The sequence below is a fragment of the Trichosurus vulpecula genome, chromosome 8, assembly GCF_011100635.1.
Source record: "Trichosurus vulpecula isolate mTriVul1 chromosome 8, mTriVul1.pri, whole genome shotgun sequence".
NCBI classification, from domain to species: Eukaryota; Metazoa; Chordata; class Mammalia; order Diprotodontia; family Phalangeridae; genus Trichosurus; species Trichosurus vulpecula.
In genome coordinates, this window is record NC_050580.1 from 169,437,036 (window position 1) to 169,454,809 (window position 17,774).

Below are 17,774 nucleotides of genomic sequence, written 5' to 3' on the forward strand. Positions count from 1 at the left end.
AAAGCCTTCATCTGTTGGAGTCATATTGTGAGTGAGTGAGAAAATAGTTTAGTGATAGTGATAAGGATGGCTCCATGGTGAGAAGTATTGAGCCTTTGTCAGAGAGGTTTGGGGAAGCTTTTAATCTATTTTTTTTATTCATTAAATTGAAGTGACAGTGTTTTCTCAAAAGCATAATCTGATCTCAGCTATTAATGCTTAAAATAGGAATTATTTGTATGTTTTGCCCTTGGGAACAAATTTTGCCAATGAAGTGTATCATATAAATCTAAACAGAGGGAGAAGTTATAGCAAGAAGAGCACTGAATGTGAAAAAAAGCTTATTTTTTTAATCTAAGTTTTTGATGTTTAGATGTTTATTGACGCACTTTTGAATTGTTTCTCCAGTAGTGGCTACTGAAGAGGTGGTGACAGCAGAATCAGTAGATGGTGCAATCCAGCAAGTTGTTAGCTCTGGAGGACAGCAAGTCATTACAATAGTTACAGATGGAATTCAGCTTGGTAATTTGCACTCCATTCCAACCAGTGGAATAGGTCAGCCCATCATTGTAACTATGCCAGATGGACAACAAGGTAAGTTAGTTCTCTATTATCATCATTAATTAAGAGGGAAATTGTGGTGTAGCTCCAAAAAGATTGTGTTTGAGCTTTGTCTTGCATTGTATTCTTTTTTTTTTTGACAGTGGATTTAATAATAATAATTGCTAAAATTTATACGTAGCTCCTTAAGGTTTTCAAAGTACTTTACAAATATTATCTCATTTAATCCTCACAACCACCTAGGAAGTAGACACTATTATTATCCTCATTTTACAGATGAGGTAAGCAAGGCAGACAGAGGTTAAGTGACTTGCCTAGGACCACCCAGCTGGTAAAAAGTATCTGAGACCAGATTGGAAGTTAGGTCTTCCTGAATCTAAGTCCAGCACTCTGTCTGCTGCTTTAACTTCCTAATCACATCTTCTGTATGGTAATGTTAAAATCTCCTTGCTTTCAATGAATATATGTTGACAGTGAGGAAAAGTTAACCTAAACTGTGCCATGTGGCAGAGAAGTCCATTTTGTGGTTTAATATTTGCCATAGACCAGTTAACTGAGAGTTGGCTATAGCTGGATATGAATTTCCTAGACTATTTTAAGAAATAGTCTGTAGGAAAATGATCTGATTCTAGATATAGAAGATTTATTTATTTAGGCCAGACCTATGATTTCATTGGTATAGGAAGCTTTTGGTGAGGAGCTTCCTCTGCCAATACAAACTGGCTTCTTTTCTGGAACTTACAGTTTTTGAGAGTTGTTGGAGGCACTGAGGTTAAGTGACTTGCCCTGGGTCCACAAATCTAGTCTGATGAGAGTGGAAACTGTCTTTTTCTCTGTGTCTCCCCAACTTTGTAGTGTCTGGCACACAGTAAGTGCTTAATAAGTATTTATTGACTGACTGATAGAGGTGGGACTTGGACCCACATCTTCCTGTTTCTGGGGCCAGTTCTTTTCCTTCCTCTTCCAACAAAAAAAAAGCTTGTATTTTTAATAAGTACATTGCAGTAAGTTAGAACAAGAAAGTTTAGGAAGTAAAAGACTAAAGTCAGGAATCCAGCATTTTGAGGCATGTTTCTGTAGAGTCTTTAATATGTGAATAAATATTTTAAAGTTACATGTGTCAGTAATTTTAAGGATCATTTTATTTTTACTAATATTATGATAAACATGCCCTAAAATAACAAACATCTACTATTTTCATTTCAGTATTAACAGTACCAGCAACGGATATAGCCGAAGAAACCGTTATAAGTGAAGAACCACCAGTCAAGAGACAATGTATTGAAATTATAGAAAATCGAGTGGAATCTGCAGAAATAGAAGTAAGGAGTCTTTTACCCAGTGTGTTTTACTAGGGTGGTCACAAGTAAACTCAGTCTTTTTTCCTTTTTGTATTTATTATTGGGTGTTTTCTATTGCTGTGGAGTAAAGTTGGATAGGGTTGTCATTCTGTCTCTACTTTAGCCTTTGCTTTTTACAACAGAGTTTGTTTACAATAGTTGATTAGTACAGGATCTTGGTGTGGTCTTTGGTTTCTGCACTTCATCCCTTCATTAATTCCCTAATAATCTCAAATATATTCATCATTACAGGTGTGAACAAAAGATGATGTCTCTACCTATCAAAAGAGGATATTTTCCTGGTTTCTTTTAGCAATCCCATGCCGGGTCATCACATTGTTTTGGAGAAATTCTGGAGAGAACAGCCAAAGTAGCTTGAGTTTTATCAAATCAATTATTTAAACAACTGGTTATTTGCTAGTCATTTAATTAACCTAATTGTTTAACTGAATTGAATCAGTTATTTTCAGAGTAGAAGTTTATTCAGTAGAATTCATCTCATAGGATATTGGATTTAGAGTAGGAAGAGACCTTAGTTGTCTGGTCCAACCTCCTTATTCTGCAGATGAGGAAACTGAGGCCTGGAGGTAGTGAATGAGCTCCCACAAATAGGAGGTTGTTTTATTTCTCAAAATAGAAATTGTTGGGTAGGGTGTAGGTCTGTAAGGGTCCTGATTATTAAAATAATTATTTTTTCCCTTTTATTATATAGTATGTATCAGAGTACTTTTACTTTTATAACTAGTGCATATCAATTATCTTGTATAAAATGATGCCAAATGAGCAGTTTTTATAGCTATGTGGTTATAACAGAATTCCAGTTTATATTATCTACCCTTATCTTTTTTTCTAATAAAAACCTTTTTTTTTTTAACTGATTGAATTTTTCATTTAACACAATTCCATTCACTTTAGCAAGCTACCTTTCCTGGAGGTATTTTAGGATGAAGTATAATATTTTATAAATTTTCTCTCTAAATATTATCAATCTGATCTGAGTTTTTAAAAAATTTCCTTTAAATGCAGAGAGGAGTCATTGTAGCTTAGTGTATATAAAACATTGAATAGGACGTTGGTAATGAAGGATTTTCTTTGTCACTAACTTAATGGCTTTGTGAAATCATTTACTCTCTCCATGTTTCAAATTCCTCCATCTTGAGGTTAATATCTTACCCTAAATATCACTTAGAGATGACATGAAGTAACACAAGGTTTATGAGGAAATGTTCATTGAGACCTTTTAGATACTCATAAACAAGTTCATTTTTAATTGATTTGTATTAAATTATGATGACAACAATATTAAGTCAAGGTGTTATGAGTACCATGGAATAAATCTTGAGATTCTGGCCTGGTATTATTTTCACATTGAGTTAGTATCAATTCTTTGTACACCCACACTCATACACACCCCACAAAGGCACCCCCACACAATTGTTCATGGAATTCAAGAATTGGAAGGGTCCTTACTGATCATTAATTTGAACCTGTACCCAAAAAGAATCCTTTAGTATAGCAGACCTGTCAAATGGTTATCCATTCTCTGTTTGAAGACCTCTAATGAGTGAGGGGTAGCCCATCATTTGTCTAGGCAACCCATTCCAATTTTTGGCCAGTTCTAATTCTTAGGACACTTTTCCTAACATTAAACCTAAATTTATCTCTTCCAGCTTCCGCTCATAGCTCCTGGTTCTGCCCTCTGGGGCCAGAAAGAACAAATATACTTCCTTTTCTTATCATAGATCTTAATATTTGAACACACTTTTATGTCCCACATGAGACTTCTCCAGGCTAAGCAACCCTAGCTCCTTCAATTGGTACTCCTATGACATGGACTCAAGGCCCTTCATCATCCTGGATGCCCTCTTCTGGATGTTCTTCAGTTTATCAGTGACCTTTTAAAATTGTGACACTCAGAACTGACCACAGTCCTGCAGATGTGGTCTGAATAGACCAAAGTTTAACAGGCACAGTCACTTCCTTGTTTCCAAAAGCCATGACTCTTAATGAAGTCCAAGGTGTCATTAGCTTCTCTGCCTGCTGCATCACACTATTGGCTCACAATGAATTTGCAGCCTACTGAAATCCCCAGATCTTTCAAATTGCCTTCTAAGTATGCCTCCTCTATCTTGTACTTTTGAAGTCAATTTATTTTGAATGCAGCCCTCTTAAATTTCATGATATTTGATTCAGCTCACTACCCTAGTATGTCAAGATCTTTTTGGATTCTGACCCTATTATCCAGTGTGTTAGCTTATCCTTCCTAGCTTTGTGCCTTCTTAAAACTTGATGAACGTGCCATCTATATCTGCATCCAAGGCGCTGATGTGTTAAATAGCACAGGAGCAAAAACAAATCCCTGGGACACTCCACTGGAAACTTCCTGCCAAATTGACTTTGAACCATTAACCACTACTCTTTGAATCCAGCCATTCAGTCAGCTCTGAATTCATCTAATTTATTATGCTGTATTCTATATCTTTCCATCTTTTCCACAAGAATAGAATGAGTTAATGTATTCAAATGTTTTACTGACATGTAAGTAAACTATATTTATAGCATCCCCCTCATCTAAAAGTTTAGTGACCTTGTCAGAAAAGGAAATGAATTGATTTTAAACCTGTGTTGGCTCTTTATATTTACTGGTTCCCTATTTAGACATTCCCTAGCCATTTCCTTAATGATCCATACTAGTGCTTTCCTTTAAATAAAAAGCATATTCACTGACTTAAAGTTTGAAGACTGTTCTCTTCCCTTTTTTGAAAATTGGCATGTTCTCCAGTATTAGTGGTACCTCTTCCATTTTCCATGATCTTCCAGATAATATTGCCACTGGCTTAGCAATCATACCTGTCATTTCTTTCATTACCTAAGGATATAGTTCATCTTGACCAGGAGACTTAACTTTATCAAGGACAGGTAGGTGTTGTCTTACCATCTACTTATCTTTGGGTATCAACTTCCTATGAACTGTTTATGATTGAGTGAAAAAACATTTATTAAGCATTTATTATATGCCAGGCATTGTGCTAAGTGCTATATAACAAGTAATCAAAGTAATACTTGTCCTTTGATTCCAAATCTAGTGCTTTTTTTCCCTACTATATCATTCAGAAACTTGTACTGAAGAAATTGGTGGAGCTCTGTGTTTTTATGCATGCCTGAATCACAAAGGAATAACATTTTAAAAAATCACAGGGTTGTTGGATGGAACAACTGAGATAATATCTCTATAAAGTGCTTTGCAAACCTTAAAGAGTGACATCAGTGACAACCGTTCATTTTTTTTTTGCCACCATGAATGCCCCTCTCTGTTTCCAATACCTATCTAAATCCCTCCCGTTCTATGTAGGGTAGGCCTAGCACAAATCCTCCCGCTCCATGAAGCCTTGCCTAACTGCCGAGCTTCTGAAGCACCAAGAATCTATGCCGCACCAGTTAGCATTCTGTATACTGCCCTGTCCTATTGTTCCATCTATGTTAGTCTTGTCTCCCTAACTAAATTGTAAGCACTTTGTGCACGGGGACAGTGTCTCATCTTCTACAAGGCCTAGAACTATATTGAGCTCGCAGTAAATGCTCAGTAAATATTTGTTGATTGAGATAGAAAAGAGAAGTATTCCTGTATTTGCCTTTGCTTATGAGTCAGAGCAGTTTAGTTCAACCAACCCCCAACCCTCATTAGGCTTTTCTGTGTGAAGGTCTACTTGGTACTATGTTCACTGATGATTAGGTTAGATTTCTTTTCTTTCTTGTGCTTTGTATTTTTTGCATTTACATGTTAAACATTTGCACAAAGATCGATGAAACTTTTTTTTTTTTAGGAGAGAGAAGCACTTCAGAAACAGCTGGATGAAGCAAATCGAGAAGCACAAAAATATCGGCAGCAACTTCTAAAGAAAGAACAGGAAGCAGAAGCCTATAGGCAGAAATTAGAGGCCATGACCCGTCTTCAGACTAACAAAGAAGCAGTGTAATTGAAATGGACAATAGTTTGATTTTACCTTGAGTCAAGAAAAAGAGTACAATCTTGAACTGTATACCCTATATAAGTACAGTCATGGAAATCCAGCATAGAGAAAAGAGACTTATAGGTTGATAATTGGACTTAAGCCATGAGCTCTGAATTTTCTTGTAACATAAACTATGAATTTAGAAGTTGTGTGAAAAGTATTTAAAACTGAATTCTGTAAATAGTTGGTTTGTTGTTTTTTTTTTTGTTTTTTTGTTTTTTTTTTTTTTTACAGTTCCAAAATGGGTTGATAAACGATGGTTGAAGAGATCCAGAAACATAATAAGCCACTGTTTTTGTGAATTCCTTTTGATTTTAGTCTGAATCTTAATTTCTCAGAAGCAGAACAGTTTTAAGGGTGATCCTTAACTGATTAGACCAAATATTTGCATAATAATTATGTGGTGGACTGATTCTGGAATTATTTCTGTAGGTATCAACTAGGCCTCTACCTAAAGAGTAGGTTTCTCTAAGGAAATCTTTGTATAGCTTTAAGTAGTTGTCTCAGATTATCTGAAAACATTTTTTAGAAAGTGAAACTTTTATATTTGTTTAACTTCAGCTATACCTGAGTAGATTTACCTGTATATGAAGCGAATATTTTTTAAATTTTCAGTTTGTACATATTCTGCATGTTTTTTATAATTTCAAAGCGCATCCCTTGCATAGGTATTTTTTTTTTTTGCAAAGATGATGAAAGTTATTAGGAAGAAAAAACTTTTAGTCCATAGGTCATTGAAATTAAGTAAGCTAGCAGCTGGTTCTATTGGAATGACAGTGTTCTTGGAAGTAGCAGTTTGCAACGTAACTTAAATTTGCAAACCCCCCCGTACTCTCTTTTAAAATTTCATGAAGGGGACTTGAAACTTTGTACTCAGTGCCTTCTATCATGACTTCCACGTGAAAACATTTCCAGGCACTGGATTGTAGGATAATGTTTTCGGAAAGCTCAACACAGGTGGGTTTCTGAAATATTCTCAAGGACTCATTTACCCCCAGGAAACTAGAAGAGCCAATACGTTTTCTTGGCTATTCCTATGAAAGACATTTGCTTTTGGGTGTAGGACAAGAACTTTTCACGCTTCATGGATGCCTCTGTTGTCTGGCATTATTGCTTTTTACTATAAAAGCAGATTGTCTGTGCTGTGACTTGCTCTATCATAAAACTGTTAAATTCCACGATAGGTAAATGATTAAATTTTAACTTTATTGTTCACTTTTGGGTTTTTTTCCCAGTAAAACTTCAGTTCAGGCCTTTTTTTTTTTCTTGCTTTGCTTTTCTGTTTCACTGCTTTATGAAAATGTTTATCTAAACCTAAAAATCCTCTAGATAACCTATACTGTATAAGAAAGAAATTACCCTTAAAACTGTACTCTGGTCTACTTTTCTATTTTACAATTAAATATCTTTTTCCACATATGTTCAGTGTAGACTTAATTCTCTTTTGATCTTACTTCATTCATGCGTTAAAAGCTGTATGTTATTGTATATCTGAATCATAATCTATTCTATTAAAATACTGTATAATTTTCACATTGTGTCTTAAAAGAATCTCCCACATAAAAATGCCAGGTATGTAACTTCTTGGATCTGTCCATTCCTCAGGAGGTTGTGGTTCCTTTCCTGGAATTACAGTATATTTATTAATATAATAAAAAACATTTATGAAATATGAATAAGAAACTTTAGTTGCTCTATAGAAGCACTTTTAAAAGGTCTTAGATTGGAGTGAATTTCAAAGGCATTCAAATCTCATGAATGAGGCCTTGCAGTTTCTGTTGTTCTCATGTCTGGTATTATATTACCTAAAATTGTCTGCAGCATTTACATATATACCAGCCCATATTTTCAGTAGTGGGCAGCTAGGCGGCACAGGGAATAGAGAGCCGGGCCTGGAGTCAGGAAGACCTGAGTTCAAATCAAACCTCTGATACTTACAAGCTTTGTTTCCTTGGGCAAGTCACTTAACCCTGTTTGTCTTAGTTTCCTCATCTGTAAAATGAACTGGAGAAGGAAATGGCACACCACTCCAGTATCTTTGCCAAGAAGACCCTGAATGGGGTCACAAAGAGTTGGATGCAACTGAAATGACGAAATAATTTTCTGTAGTGTCAAGTCTGCCAGGATAATGAAAAGTCAATTGTGGGCATTGTAATTTTTTTTTTACAGGTACTTGTATGTACAATCAGTTATTTGTCATTTAAGTAAAGTCGTGGTATAGCAGTCGGGTGCTTTGGAATACATACTTATAAGACATACTCTGCGGGAGTACCCATATCAAAGACGGAAGCCATGGTATAGCATTTTCTCCTATAATAACTATTCATCTTTAATATAGTACCTTACAGTTTACTAGGGGCTACTGAGTGGCACAATGGATAAAGTGCTAGGCCTGAAGTCAGGAAGACTCATCTTACTGAGTTCAAAACTGACCTCAGATTCTTACTAGCTGTGTGGCCCTGGGCAAGTCACTTAGTCCTGTTTTTCTCAGTTACTCACCTGTAAAATAAGCTGGAGAAGGAAATGACAAACCATTTCAGTATCCTTGCCAAGAAAATGCCAAATGGAGTCCTGAAGAGTTGAACATGACTGAACAATGACAGTTTACTAAGTACCTTCTTCACAACTCTGTGAGGCATAGCTGATTGCCAGTATTCTTTTGACACGAGGAAACCGGGGTTTAGAGATTTCAAGTGACTCATTTATTCGCAGTCATTTGGTTGGTAGGAGGCAGAGCCTACCCAAGTCATTCCAAGTACACCAGGCTAGCTATTCCTGCTTATTTAGTTGTAGTATTTGTGAAAGAATTTGGGGCCGGGGTGGGGGCGGGGTGGAGAAATTCAGTGGTATGGAGGCTTACAAATTTCCTTTTCTTCCCTAAGTCTTCTACTTTTTCCTATACCATAGTGGTCTTTAGGAAGAGAATGGCAGTCAACAGTGACATAGGCAGGCTTCCCCTATGACCTTTGAAGAAATTCTTTGTTTTTTATTTAGAGTCTGATTGTATGGGAATTCCATGTGTGGCCTGTTTTGTTTTTTTTTTCATAGACATTAATGTAATAGGCTTGATAAAGTCATGTTTGGGTAGGCATCTGGGAAAAGTTTTTAACACTTAAAACTTGATGCCAGTTAATTCTGATTGGATTCTTTCACACTGTATCTCTGTCTTTTGTGTGAATGCTCTGATAATCAGAACTGTCCACAAAGGAGGACAAATGCTAATGGTGTATGAAGTTTCATACTTCCAATTTTTTTCCTCTGACACTTGATCAGGGTTATGGCCTGTAGGTTGAGCCGTCTTCTCGCAATTGAGAGGTCAACAGTCACTGGTATTCACCTCCAGGTAAGGAAGCACTTTTTGGATTCTGATTTTATTTATTTAAATTTTCTCATCTTATATCTTAAAAATTGGGTTCATATTCTTAACATTTCCCTGTACTGGGCAGGCATTGGGATTGTAGCATTATTAGTCTTTTCTAGCTGACCAAGATTTTAGATGTTTATTCTTATATACAATAGTAGGATGTTTTCTGTGTATGTTGTTTGGGAAACCGTTATGTGTACTGGGAAAAGAGAGGTCATGATGTACACAGGTGTGCAAACATTATGCTTCCTTAGTAAATGATAATCATTTGTTTATAATGGGAGTTCATCCATAATGCTCATTTTCTTGAGTTGAATGACCAAAGAACAGTACCATATTTCCTTCCAGAGTCTTCCATTGTTAACAAGCTGTTCACTTTTTATTACTCTCTTCCTATACTTAGTAGAAAGGGAGCTAGATTAAAGAAAGGTTATAGAATTTCTGCATTGAAAGAGATTTCAGGCCATCTATTTGAAAATGAATCCTTTCTACACTGTCCCTGACAGTTGGTCATCTGACTTCTGCTTGAAGACCTCCACAGATGGTGAACTCACTACCTCATAAGAAAGCTGTTCTATTTCTGGATAGTTCTCATTATTAAGAATTGTTTTTCATTATATTGAGTTAAAATCTGGCTTTCTTACTTTCTGCAGCTTTTATCCATTTTCTTAGTTCTGCTTTCCCATCCCTGAAGGGTGAGGAGCCTAGAGGAATGAGTCAAAATGGCCTTTAAATAAAATACAGCCCTTTAAATACTTGAAGAAAGATATCTTCCCCCCCCTATTGCTTTTTTTTTTTTTCCAAACTAAACATCCCCAGTTCTTTCAACTGGTCAAAAAGATATAAAAAATAACAAGGAAATTAATTAACTAGTACCTGTACACAAAGATTATTAACTGTAGTAGTAACAGTTCTTTGCATTGCCACAGCTTTTTAAGTCTTTCTGCAGAACTTGTTACATCCATTCTTTTCAAATAGTCCTTGCAACAAACTTGAGAAGGAGAAGTCATCTCTTTTTCTCCAGGTAGGGAAATCAATGATGAGACAGAGTTAGTGAGTTTCCCAAGGTCACATAGCAAGGGAAAGGAGCAACTAGGAATCAATCTCCTTCCTGAGGGTCTCTTTGCCTTGCCTCCTATTGCACTTGTTTACCTGTACTGTACAAGACTTGTTCTCCTTCGCCCCAGAGAGCAAAACTAAAAGCAGTGGATACACGTAATACAGAGGCAAATTCAAGGAAGAAGCAACATATGAAAAAGCCTCCTAACAATTACCAAAACCATCTGAAAGTATAATGGGTTGTTTGGGAGCTCATAGGTTTCCTATTGCTGGAGGTCTTCAAGCAGAGGGATAGGGAGCCCACTACCTCCCAAACAACCCATTACACTTTCAGAGAGTTTTTGGTAATTGTTGGGAGCTTTTTCCATATGTTGACTCTGCCTTGAATCTGCCATACTTATTGGGTGTGCTATCAAAAAAGATTCCTTTTCAGGATGGGTTGGCCTAGATGCATTGTCTCTAAAGGCCTTCCTGACTGAGATAGAAGGCAAAGTAGATAGAGAGCTGATCTTGGAGCTTGGAAGACTTGGGTTTTAATCTGGTCTCAGATGCTTTCTAATTGTGTAACTGCTCCAGTGACAAGCTCTTTCAACCTTAGACTTCTCATCTGTAAAATAAGCGTATAATGGCATTTAACACACAAAGAAAGTTGTGTGGATGAAATGATTCGACAGATGTAAAGCACTTGCTAAAACTTAAGGCGCTATATTAATGTTGGTGGTTATTATTATTATCATAGGAAAACAAACTAGACCTGAGAAGCTGGGAAATCCCACATAATGAGAATCTTGTCACTTTATATGCCAAAGACATGTGTGGATGTTTAGTTACGATGAATTTTTATAGTGAAAGTCTTTGGCAGTGGAAGCTAGATGGAATGGGCACTAGGTGGCACAGAAGATAGAGTGCCGGTCCTGTAGTTGGGGCACCTGAGTTCAAAATTGGCCTTAGACATTTGCTAGCTATGTGACCTGGGCAAGTTACCTAACCTATTTGCTTCAGTTTCCTCATCTGTAAAATGACCTTAATAATGGCACCTACCAGTGGTGTTGTGAAGATCATATGAGGTTGTGATTGTGAAGCACTTGGCACAGTGCCGGGCATATAGTCAGTGCTATATAAATGTTAGCTATTATTATCATCATCATATTTCTCTCTCAAAATGGGCATCTGTGCTGTTAGCTATTGAAAATCAAAAATGGCCCAGTAGAAAGGAGATGCATTGATAGACAGAAATATTCTTTATTGTTACAGCTAAAGCATCCTAAAGCTTCTTCCTGAAAAGTAGTGTGGAGTTTCTTTATCCTCTAAGTGCCTTCAACACTTCAGCTTCCCTGACCCCTGCATGAAGCCACATACGAAGGAAGACTTTTTCCATTGTAACCATAAACCAGCTCTGGCAACCTTTTATTTCCACATGGGCAGGTTCCCAAGGCAGTGGGCATTAGATTCATATAGCAAACAACAACAAAAAAAGATTTTCTGTTCACACAATTTCCGTTGAGTAAATATTTCTTTCATCAGGCCAGATGAATTGAGGAATGACCTGACTGATAGATTTGTTGTTTTGGTGAGTAATATTTGCTCTTTGTGGATTTCATTATAGATAGTTAATACCTGTTGTAGCTCTGAAGGAAAGCCATATTTACACTTCCCACACTAGATGAGGGAACACCTTGCTACCCATGGATTCAATTTGATATCAGGTATATAAGTTAATTAAGTTGATAATTCTCTATAGTGTAGGTTAGAAAGGACCTTTACATTTGCTTGTGGCACAAAATAAGAATTCTAACTTCTTGTTTATTTTTGCCAGGTCATGCTGAGACCATAATGCATTGTGAAAAGGTCATAGAAAGTTAACAGTGTTAATAGTCTTGAGAGGTATAGTATAATGGATAAAGTCAAGACATCTTGGAGTTAGAAAGACCTGTGCCAGCATGGGCAACACACCCAAGCCAACTCTGTTCAATTATGAGTTAGAAATTAGTTGCTGATATGTCTTGATGAAGAAAACTCCTAGGGTTACACCACCAAATCACAGGTTTGGATCCCTTCTTTTATTCCTCCTTCCCCCCTTCCCTGCAAAGAGTCTTAACATACGATATGTAGGACCCCCTTTAAAATTATTTAATGTAATGAATGACAGTTGATAATTTCATTGAATGTGATTTGGGTTCAAATTTTAACCACTTTGAATTATTCTTGGTAATACTATATATGAGTTAAAATAAAGAGAGAATGTAAGGGTATTTTTCAATAATTTAAGTCCCAAAACATTAATAGAAAAGGTGAAACAATAACAGGTAGCTTGATTGTTTACATTAATCTAATTTCTTGGATTTTTGTTGATTTCTTCATTTTCTTTTGCTTGTGGAGATGTTTATTTTTTATTAGAAGATTCTCTTGTATGAATTCTAGAAAAAGTTTTGGCCTGGTCGCTAGAAATCTGCCTCACTAAGCTCAATCTTTTGTTTGAATAGTTTTGATCTAATATGTGTGGTAGGTACCCATGAAAAGTGCTACATAATAAAATCAGAAAATTTAACTCATTTAGAGTAGAGTTCAATGGCATATGTCTGAATTGCCATTTCCATTTACTTGCTTCTTGACCTTTGAAAAGAAAAATACTTTACTTAATAAGTTTTGTGTTTGTATGCCAATTTTAAGTCAATTAAGGAAGTTATTTTATGTATCCGTTTTCTCTCATCTCATGTCTAGAATTATGTCCATGTCATATCATTACCTCTGTATCTAAGAATTACTGTTCCAAATTTGAAACTGCTTTCACTTATCAAAATTGCTATCACGAAATGGCAATTATCTTATGAAGGCCACACGACTAAAACTTAGGGTTTTTTTTTAGCCTTGCAGAGAGAGCTACTCTGTAAAAACTGACTCTATTTCCTCCTGATAAAAGTCAGAAGTTTTGTCTACTGTCATTTAGATCTCAGAATCAGGGACTGAAGGGTAAATGCCTTTGAACTCAACTAAGCCACCAAAGCTTTTCTGTATTTTGTGTTTGTTGCTCCACTAGCTCAAAAACCAATCAACCAATATTTGAGGGCCTACCACAATATGACTACTGTGAATTTTTTGTAGCTTTTAGTCTGCAAAGTGCTTTACAAAGTGCCTCTTGTTGAGGCCTTACCACAAACCTAAGTAGGTGTTACAAATATAATTATACCAGTTTTACAGATGAGGAAAATGAGGCTCAGAGCGCCTACGGTCAAATAGATATTTTGAATGTCTGAAATAGGATTTGAAACCCAGGTGTAGCTGACTCCAGGTGCATTGATCTGGACCCAAGGTTATAGACCAAAGGCTATAGAAAAAGCACCCTTGCCTCCCTCTATGCTCCTCCCTTCCCTTTACCCTTGGCCTCATGGGGGAAAGGAAGAATGTCAGATAAGGAAACAGAGCCCTGTTTAGGGTGGTCGAAAAAGATGATGATGGATGATGCAGAGAAGATGGAACTACACAACTCTTAGTTTGCTGTTTCTCTATGAAGGAAAATGGTCTTTAAACTGAGGACAGAACAAAAATGATTAATTAGGAACATAAACCGAAGATAAATCAGGCAGAACTGCCTAGCCATTTCCTACAGCCTAGGGTGCCAAAAGAATTTACAGTTGCGTTTGTTATTAGTTATCTTTAAAAAATTTTTTTAATTAACAAACATCTTCCTTCTTTCCCTCCCACACTGAAGGGGGAGTGAGTAGAACAAAAACAAAACCCCCTGCAACAAATAGTCATATTTAAACAAAAACATGTGCCAAAATGTGTCTCACTTTGAATATCTAATCCATTACCTCTCTTTCAGAAGGTGGATAGCATTCTAAATCATCAGTTTTCTGGAATCATGGTTGATCATTACATTGATCAGAATTCTTAAGTCTTTCAATAACTAGATGGCACAGTGGATGGAGCATTGGACCTGGAGTCAGGAAGATGTGAATTCAAATCCAGCCTGAAACATTAGCTGTGTTACCTTGAACAAGTAGATCATCTACACTATATCTGCCTCAGTTTCCTCAACAGTAAAATGTGTGTCATGATATACCTACTTCCCAGGGTTGTTGTGAGAATCAAATGAAACAACATCTGTAAAACACATAGCACGGTAGAGGAGAGAGTATTTGTCATCCCCTGCCATTTCCTGACTTAATAAATGCTTATTCCCTTAGCTTCCCTCCTTTCAAAATTGTTCATTTTTACAATGTTGTTGCTATAGTATAAGTTGTTCTCTGGTTCTGCACATTTCAGTCTGTATCATTTCAAACTGTGAGGTTAAAGTGATGCCTACTCCTCCTACTCCTTCATTTGCATGGACTTCTATTTGTTACTCCTGATGATGTGAAAAATGTCCCCTCCTGCCCCATTCAATTTTTTTTTCTTTTCTTCCCTAGTTTATCCTTTCTCTCCTCTCTTTCCTTCTTCTTTTTTAAGATCTTAACATAAAAAAATCAATCCCAGGCCCTCCGTCCTATTTGACTCATTCTTTGATCCCTGTTGACGTTGTGTCCCAGGTATGCTTGTGTCGTTACACCCACACCCACATTAGAAGGCAACAACTTCATCCTTATATAGTCTTTTCTGATTGCTCACTTGTATTTACATTTATATGTTTCTCTTTACTCATGTTTGTATTTCAGTATTTCTCAATATTTCTACTCAGTCTTCTCATCAGGAATACTTGGAGATCCTTTATTTAATTAGAGATCTATTTTTCTCCCCTATAGGATTATACTTAGTTTTGCTGAGTTATCGATTCTTGATTTTAAACATATGTCGTCTGCCTTTTGGAGTATCATATTCCCAAGCTGCCTTGTCCTTTGTGATGGTAACTGCTAAATCTCATGTCATCAACTGTGGTTCCTTGGTATTTGAACTCTACTCTTCTGGCTTTCTTGCAGCACAGTTTCTTTGACCTGGAAGCTCTGGATTTTGGCTATGACATTCCTGAGAGTATTCATTTTGGGGTTTCTTTCAGGAGGTGGTTACTAGATTCTTTCTATTTTCCCTGATTCTGAGAGATCTGGACATTTCCTTTCATGATTTCTTGAAATATGTCTAGGGTCTTTTTTTTGGTCCTGGGTTTCAAATAGCACAGTGATCTTATGTTATCTCCCCTTGATCTCTTTTCTAGGTCAGTTGTTTTTGCTCTGAGATACTTTACATTTTTCTTCTTATTTTCTTTGATATTTTCACTTTATTTTAATATTTCTCATTGTTTCACAGAATCATCTTTCCCCATTCCATCCTCCATTCAGTGACAAAAGTGATTATGCTGAAGCAATGGTCAAATCATGTCATCTCCCTCCCCTTCTCCCACTCAGTAAACTCCATTAGCTTTTACAAACACCTCTAGGGTCAAATATAAAATCCTCTGTTTGTCATTCAAAGACCTCTATAACCAGTCTTCTTATATCTTACTCTATACTACATACTCTTTGACAGAGTAACACTGGCCTCTGTGCTGTTCCTTAAATAAGACCCTCCCATCTTTCAGCTCCAGGAATTTTCTCTGGCTCTCCTCCATGTCTGCCTTCTGGCTTCCTTCAAATCTCAGCTAAAATCCCACCTTCTGGAAACCTCTTCCAATACTTAATTCTAGTGACTTCCCTCTGTTAATTATATGTTATTTATTTTTTTATATAGCTTTGTTTGTACATATCTGTTTGCTTGTTGTCTCCCCCATTAGATTGTGAGTTCCCTGAGGGCAGAAGCAGTCTTTAGGGTTTGTTTTGTTTTGTTTTTTTATATTCCTAGCACATAGCACAGTGCTTGGCACAGAGTAGGCACTTAATAAATGCTTACTGAATTGAATCGAATTATAGACTGGCTGGCTATTTGGTCCATTCTAATTTTTAGGGGGTCTATTATTACTTGGAGCTCTTTTTTTTTCTCTTTACATTTTCATTTGACCTCATCAGCTCCCATGAGTTTAATTATCTCTATTCAGGTGACTACACACATGCATACCTTATATATACATACACCTAATATACACTATATGTACATGTATATATTCCTAAGGCAGCTAGGAGGCATAGTAGAGTTCCAGGCCAGGCTAGTATCAGGAAGACTCATCATCCTGAGTTTAAATCTGGCCTCAGACACTTTACTAGCTTTGTGACCCTGGGCAAGTCACTTAAACCTGTTTGCCTCAGTTTCTTCAGATGTAAAATGAGCTGGAGAAGGAAATGGCAAACCCCAAATGGGATCATGCAGAGTGACACCACTGAAATGACTGAACAATTTGATTTATATATAAATTAAATATGTATTTATATATAAAACATACATATTTATATACATATGTACAAATGTACACATATATGTTCACATACATACACGCAAATATATTCCTGTGTCTCTCCTAGGCTCTAGTTCTAAATCACCAATTGTCTTTTGGACCTTTCCAATTGGATGGTTAGATCGAATCTGTCCGAAATAGAACTTATTTCCCCTCATTTCTCTATTTCTGTAGAAAAGCACTACTATCCTTAGTCACCCTGGTTCCCAACCCCAGTTATCCTCAATTCTTGACCCTCCTTTCCCTCACATATCCGTTCAGTTATCAAAGTTTTTTGTATTATCTCACAATATCTCTTGTATCCATCACCTTCTCTCAACTCACCCAGTCATCACACTAGTTTAGATCCTCATTTGCACTTACCTGTTTTATTTCAGTAGCTTCCTAATCAGTCTCCCAGCCTCAAATCCCTTTTTTGCATTGTGCTCTCTACTCAAACCAGTTAATATTCCTAAAGCACAGGTCTGACCCTATCTCTCCTCTGCTCAATAAATTCCGGCAGTTCTTTACTACATCTAGATTAAAATACACCATCCTGGCCCAAGCCCTCCTTTGGATTTAAAGCTCTTCAGGACATAGATCTAACTTCCTTTCAAGCCTTACTGTGCATTAGTCCCTTTTACACACTGCTCATTTCAGTCAAACTGCCCTTCTTGCTGTTTCTTATAACATGGAATTCTGTCTCCTATTTCCAGGCCTTTTCATATGCTATTCACTCTGCCTGGAAGGCATTTCCCCCTTGCCTTTGCATCTTAGAATTGGTAGTTTATTTCAAAGCTCAATTCAAGCACCACCTCCTATTGAAGACTTTCTTCTTCCTGCCCTACCCAGCAGCTGCTGATGCCTCACCTCTAATCTTGTACTTGTGTATACATCACATAACCACGCATATCTCCCCTTATAGAATGTAAGCTGCTTAAAGATAGGGAGTTTCATTTTTATCTTTGTAGCACAGTGCCAAGCATAGTACCTGGCACATAGTAGGTACTTAATAAATGCTTGTTCCTAATTTCATATTTTTTTTTAATGGAGTTACCAGAGTAGAGCTGTAGAACACTATATGTGTAGCTTCCATGGGGAATAGTGAGTGAATGTTCTAGATAGGATTTGTGATACCTGAGTAGCCAGCTATTGCTAAA

At 36.7% G+C, this 17,774-nt stretch overlaps 1 protein-coding gene across 5 annotated transcripts in view; it reads left to right on the top strand.

The window, feature by feature from the left end:
* The window catches only part of GABPB1 (GA binding protein transcription factor subunit beta 1), an 80,186-nt gene extending 72,874 nt beyond the window's left edge, over positions 1-7,312 (top strand). For 4 of the 5 annotated variants that reach the window (XM_036735003.1, XM_036735006.1, XM_036735005.1 and 1 more), the window contains exons 7-9: positions 388-573; positions 1,747-1,862; positions 5,705-7,312. In XM_036735003.1, the coding sequence (XP_036590898.1) occupies positions 388-573; positions 1,747-1,862; positions 5,705-5,857 (455 nt within the window). In that variant the 3' untranslated portion in view covers positions 5,858-7,312. Of the gene's footprint in view, positions 1-387; positions 574-1,746; positions 1,863-2,132; positions 2,630-5,704 lie in introns of those variants that run through there. The other variant, XM_036735007.1, reaches the window with a different exon arrangement.
* The last annotated feature ends 10,462 nt before the right edge of the window (positions 7,313-17,774 follow it).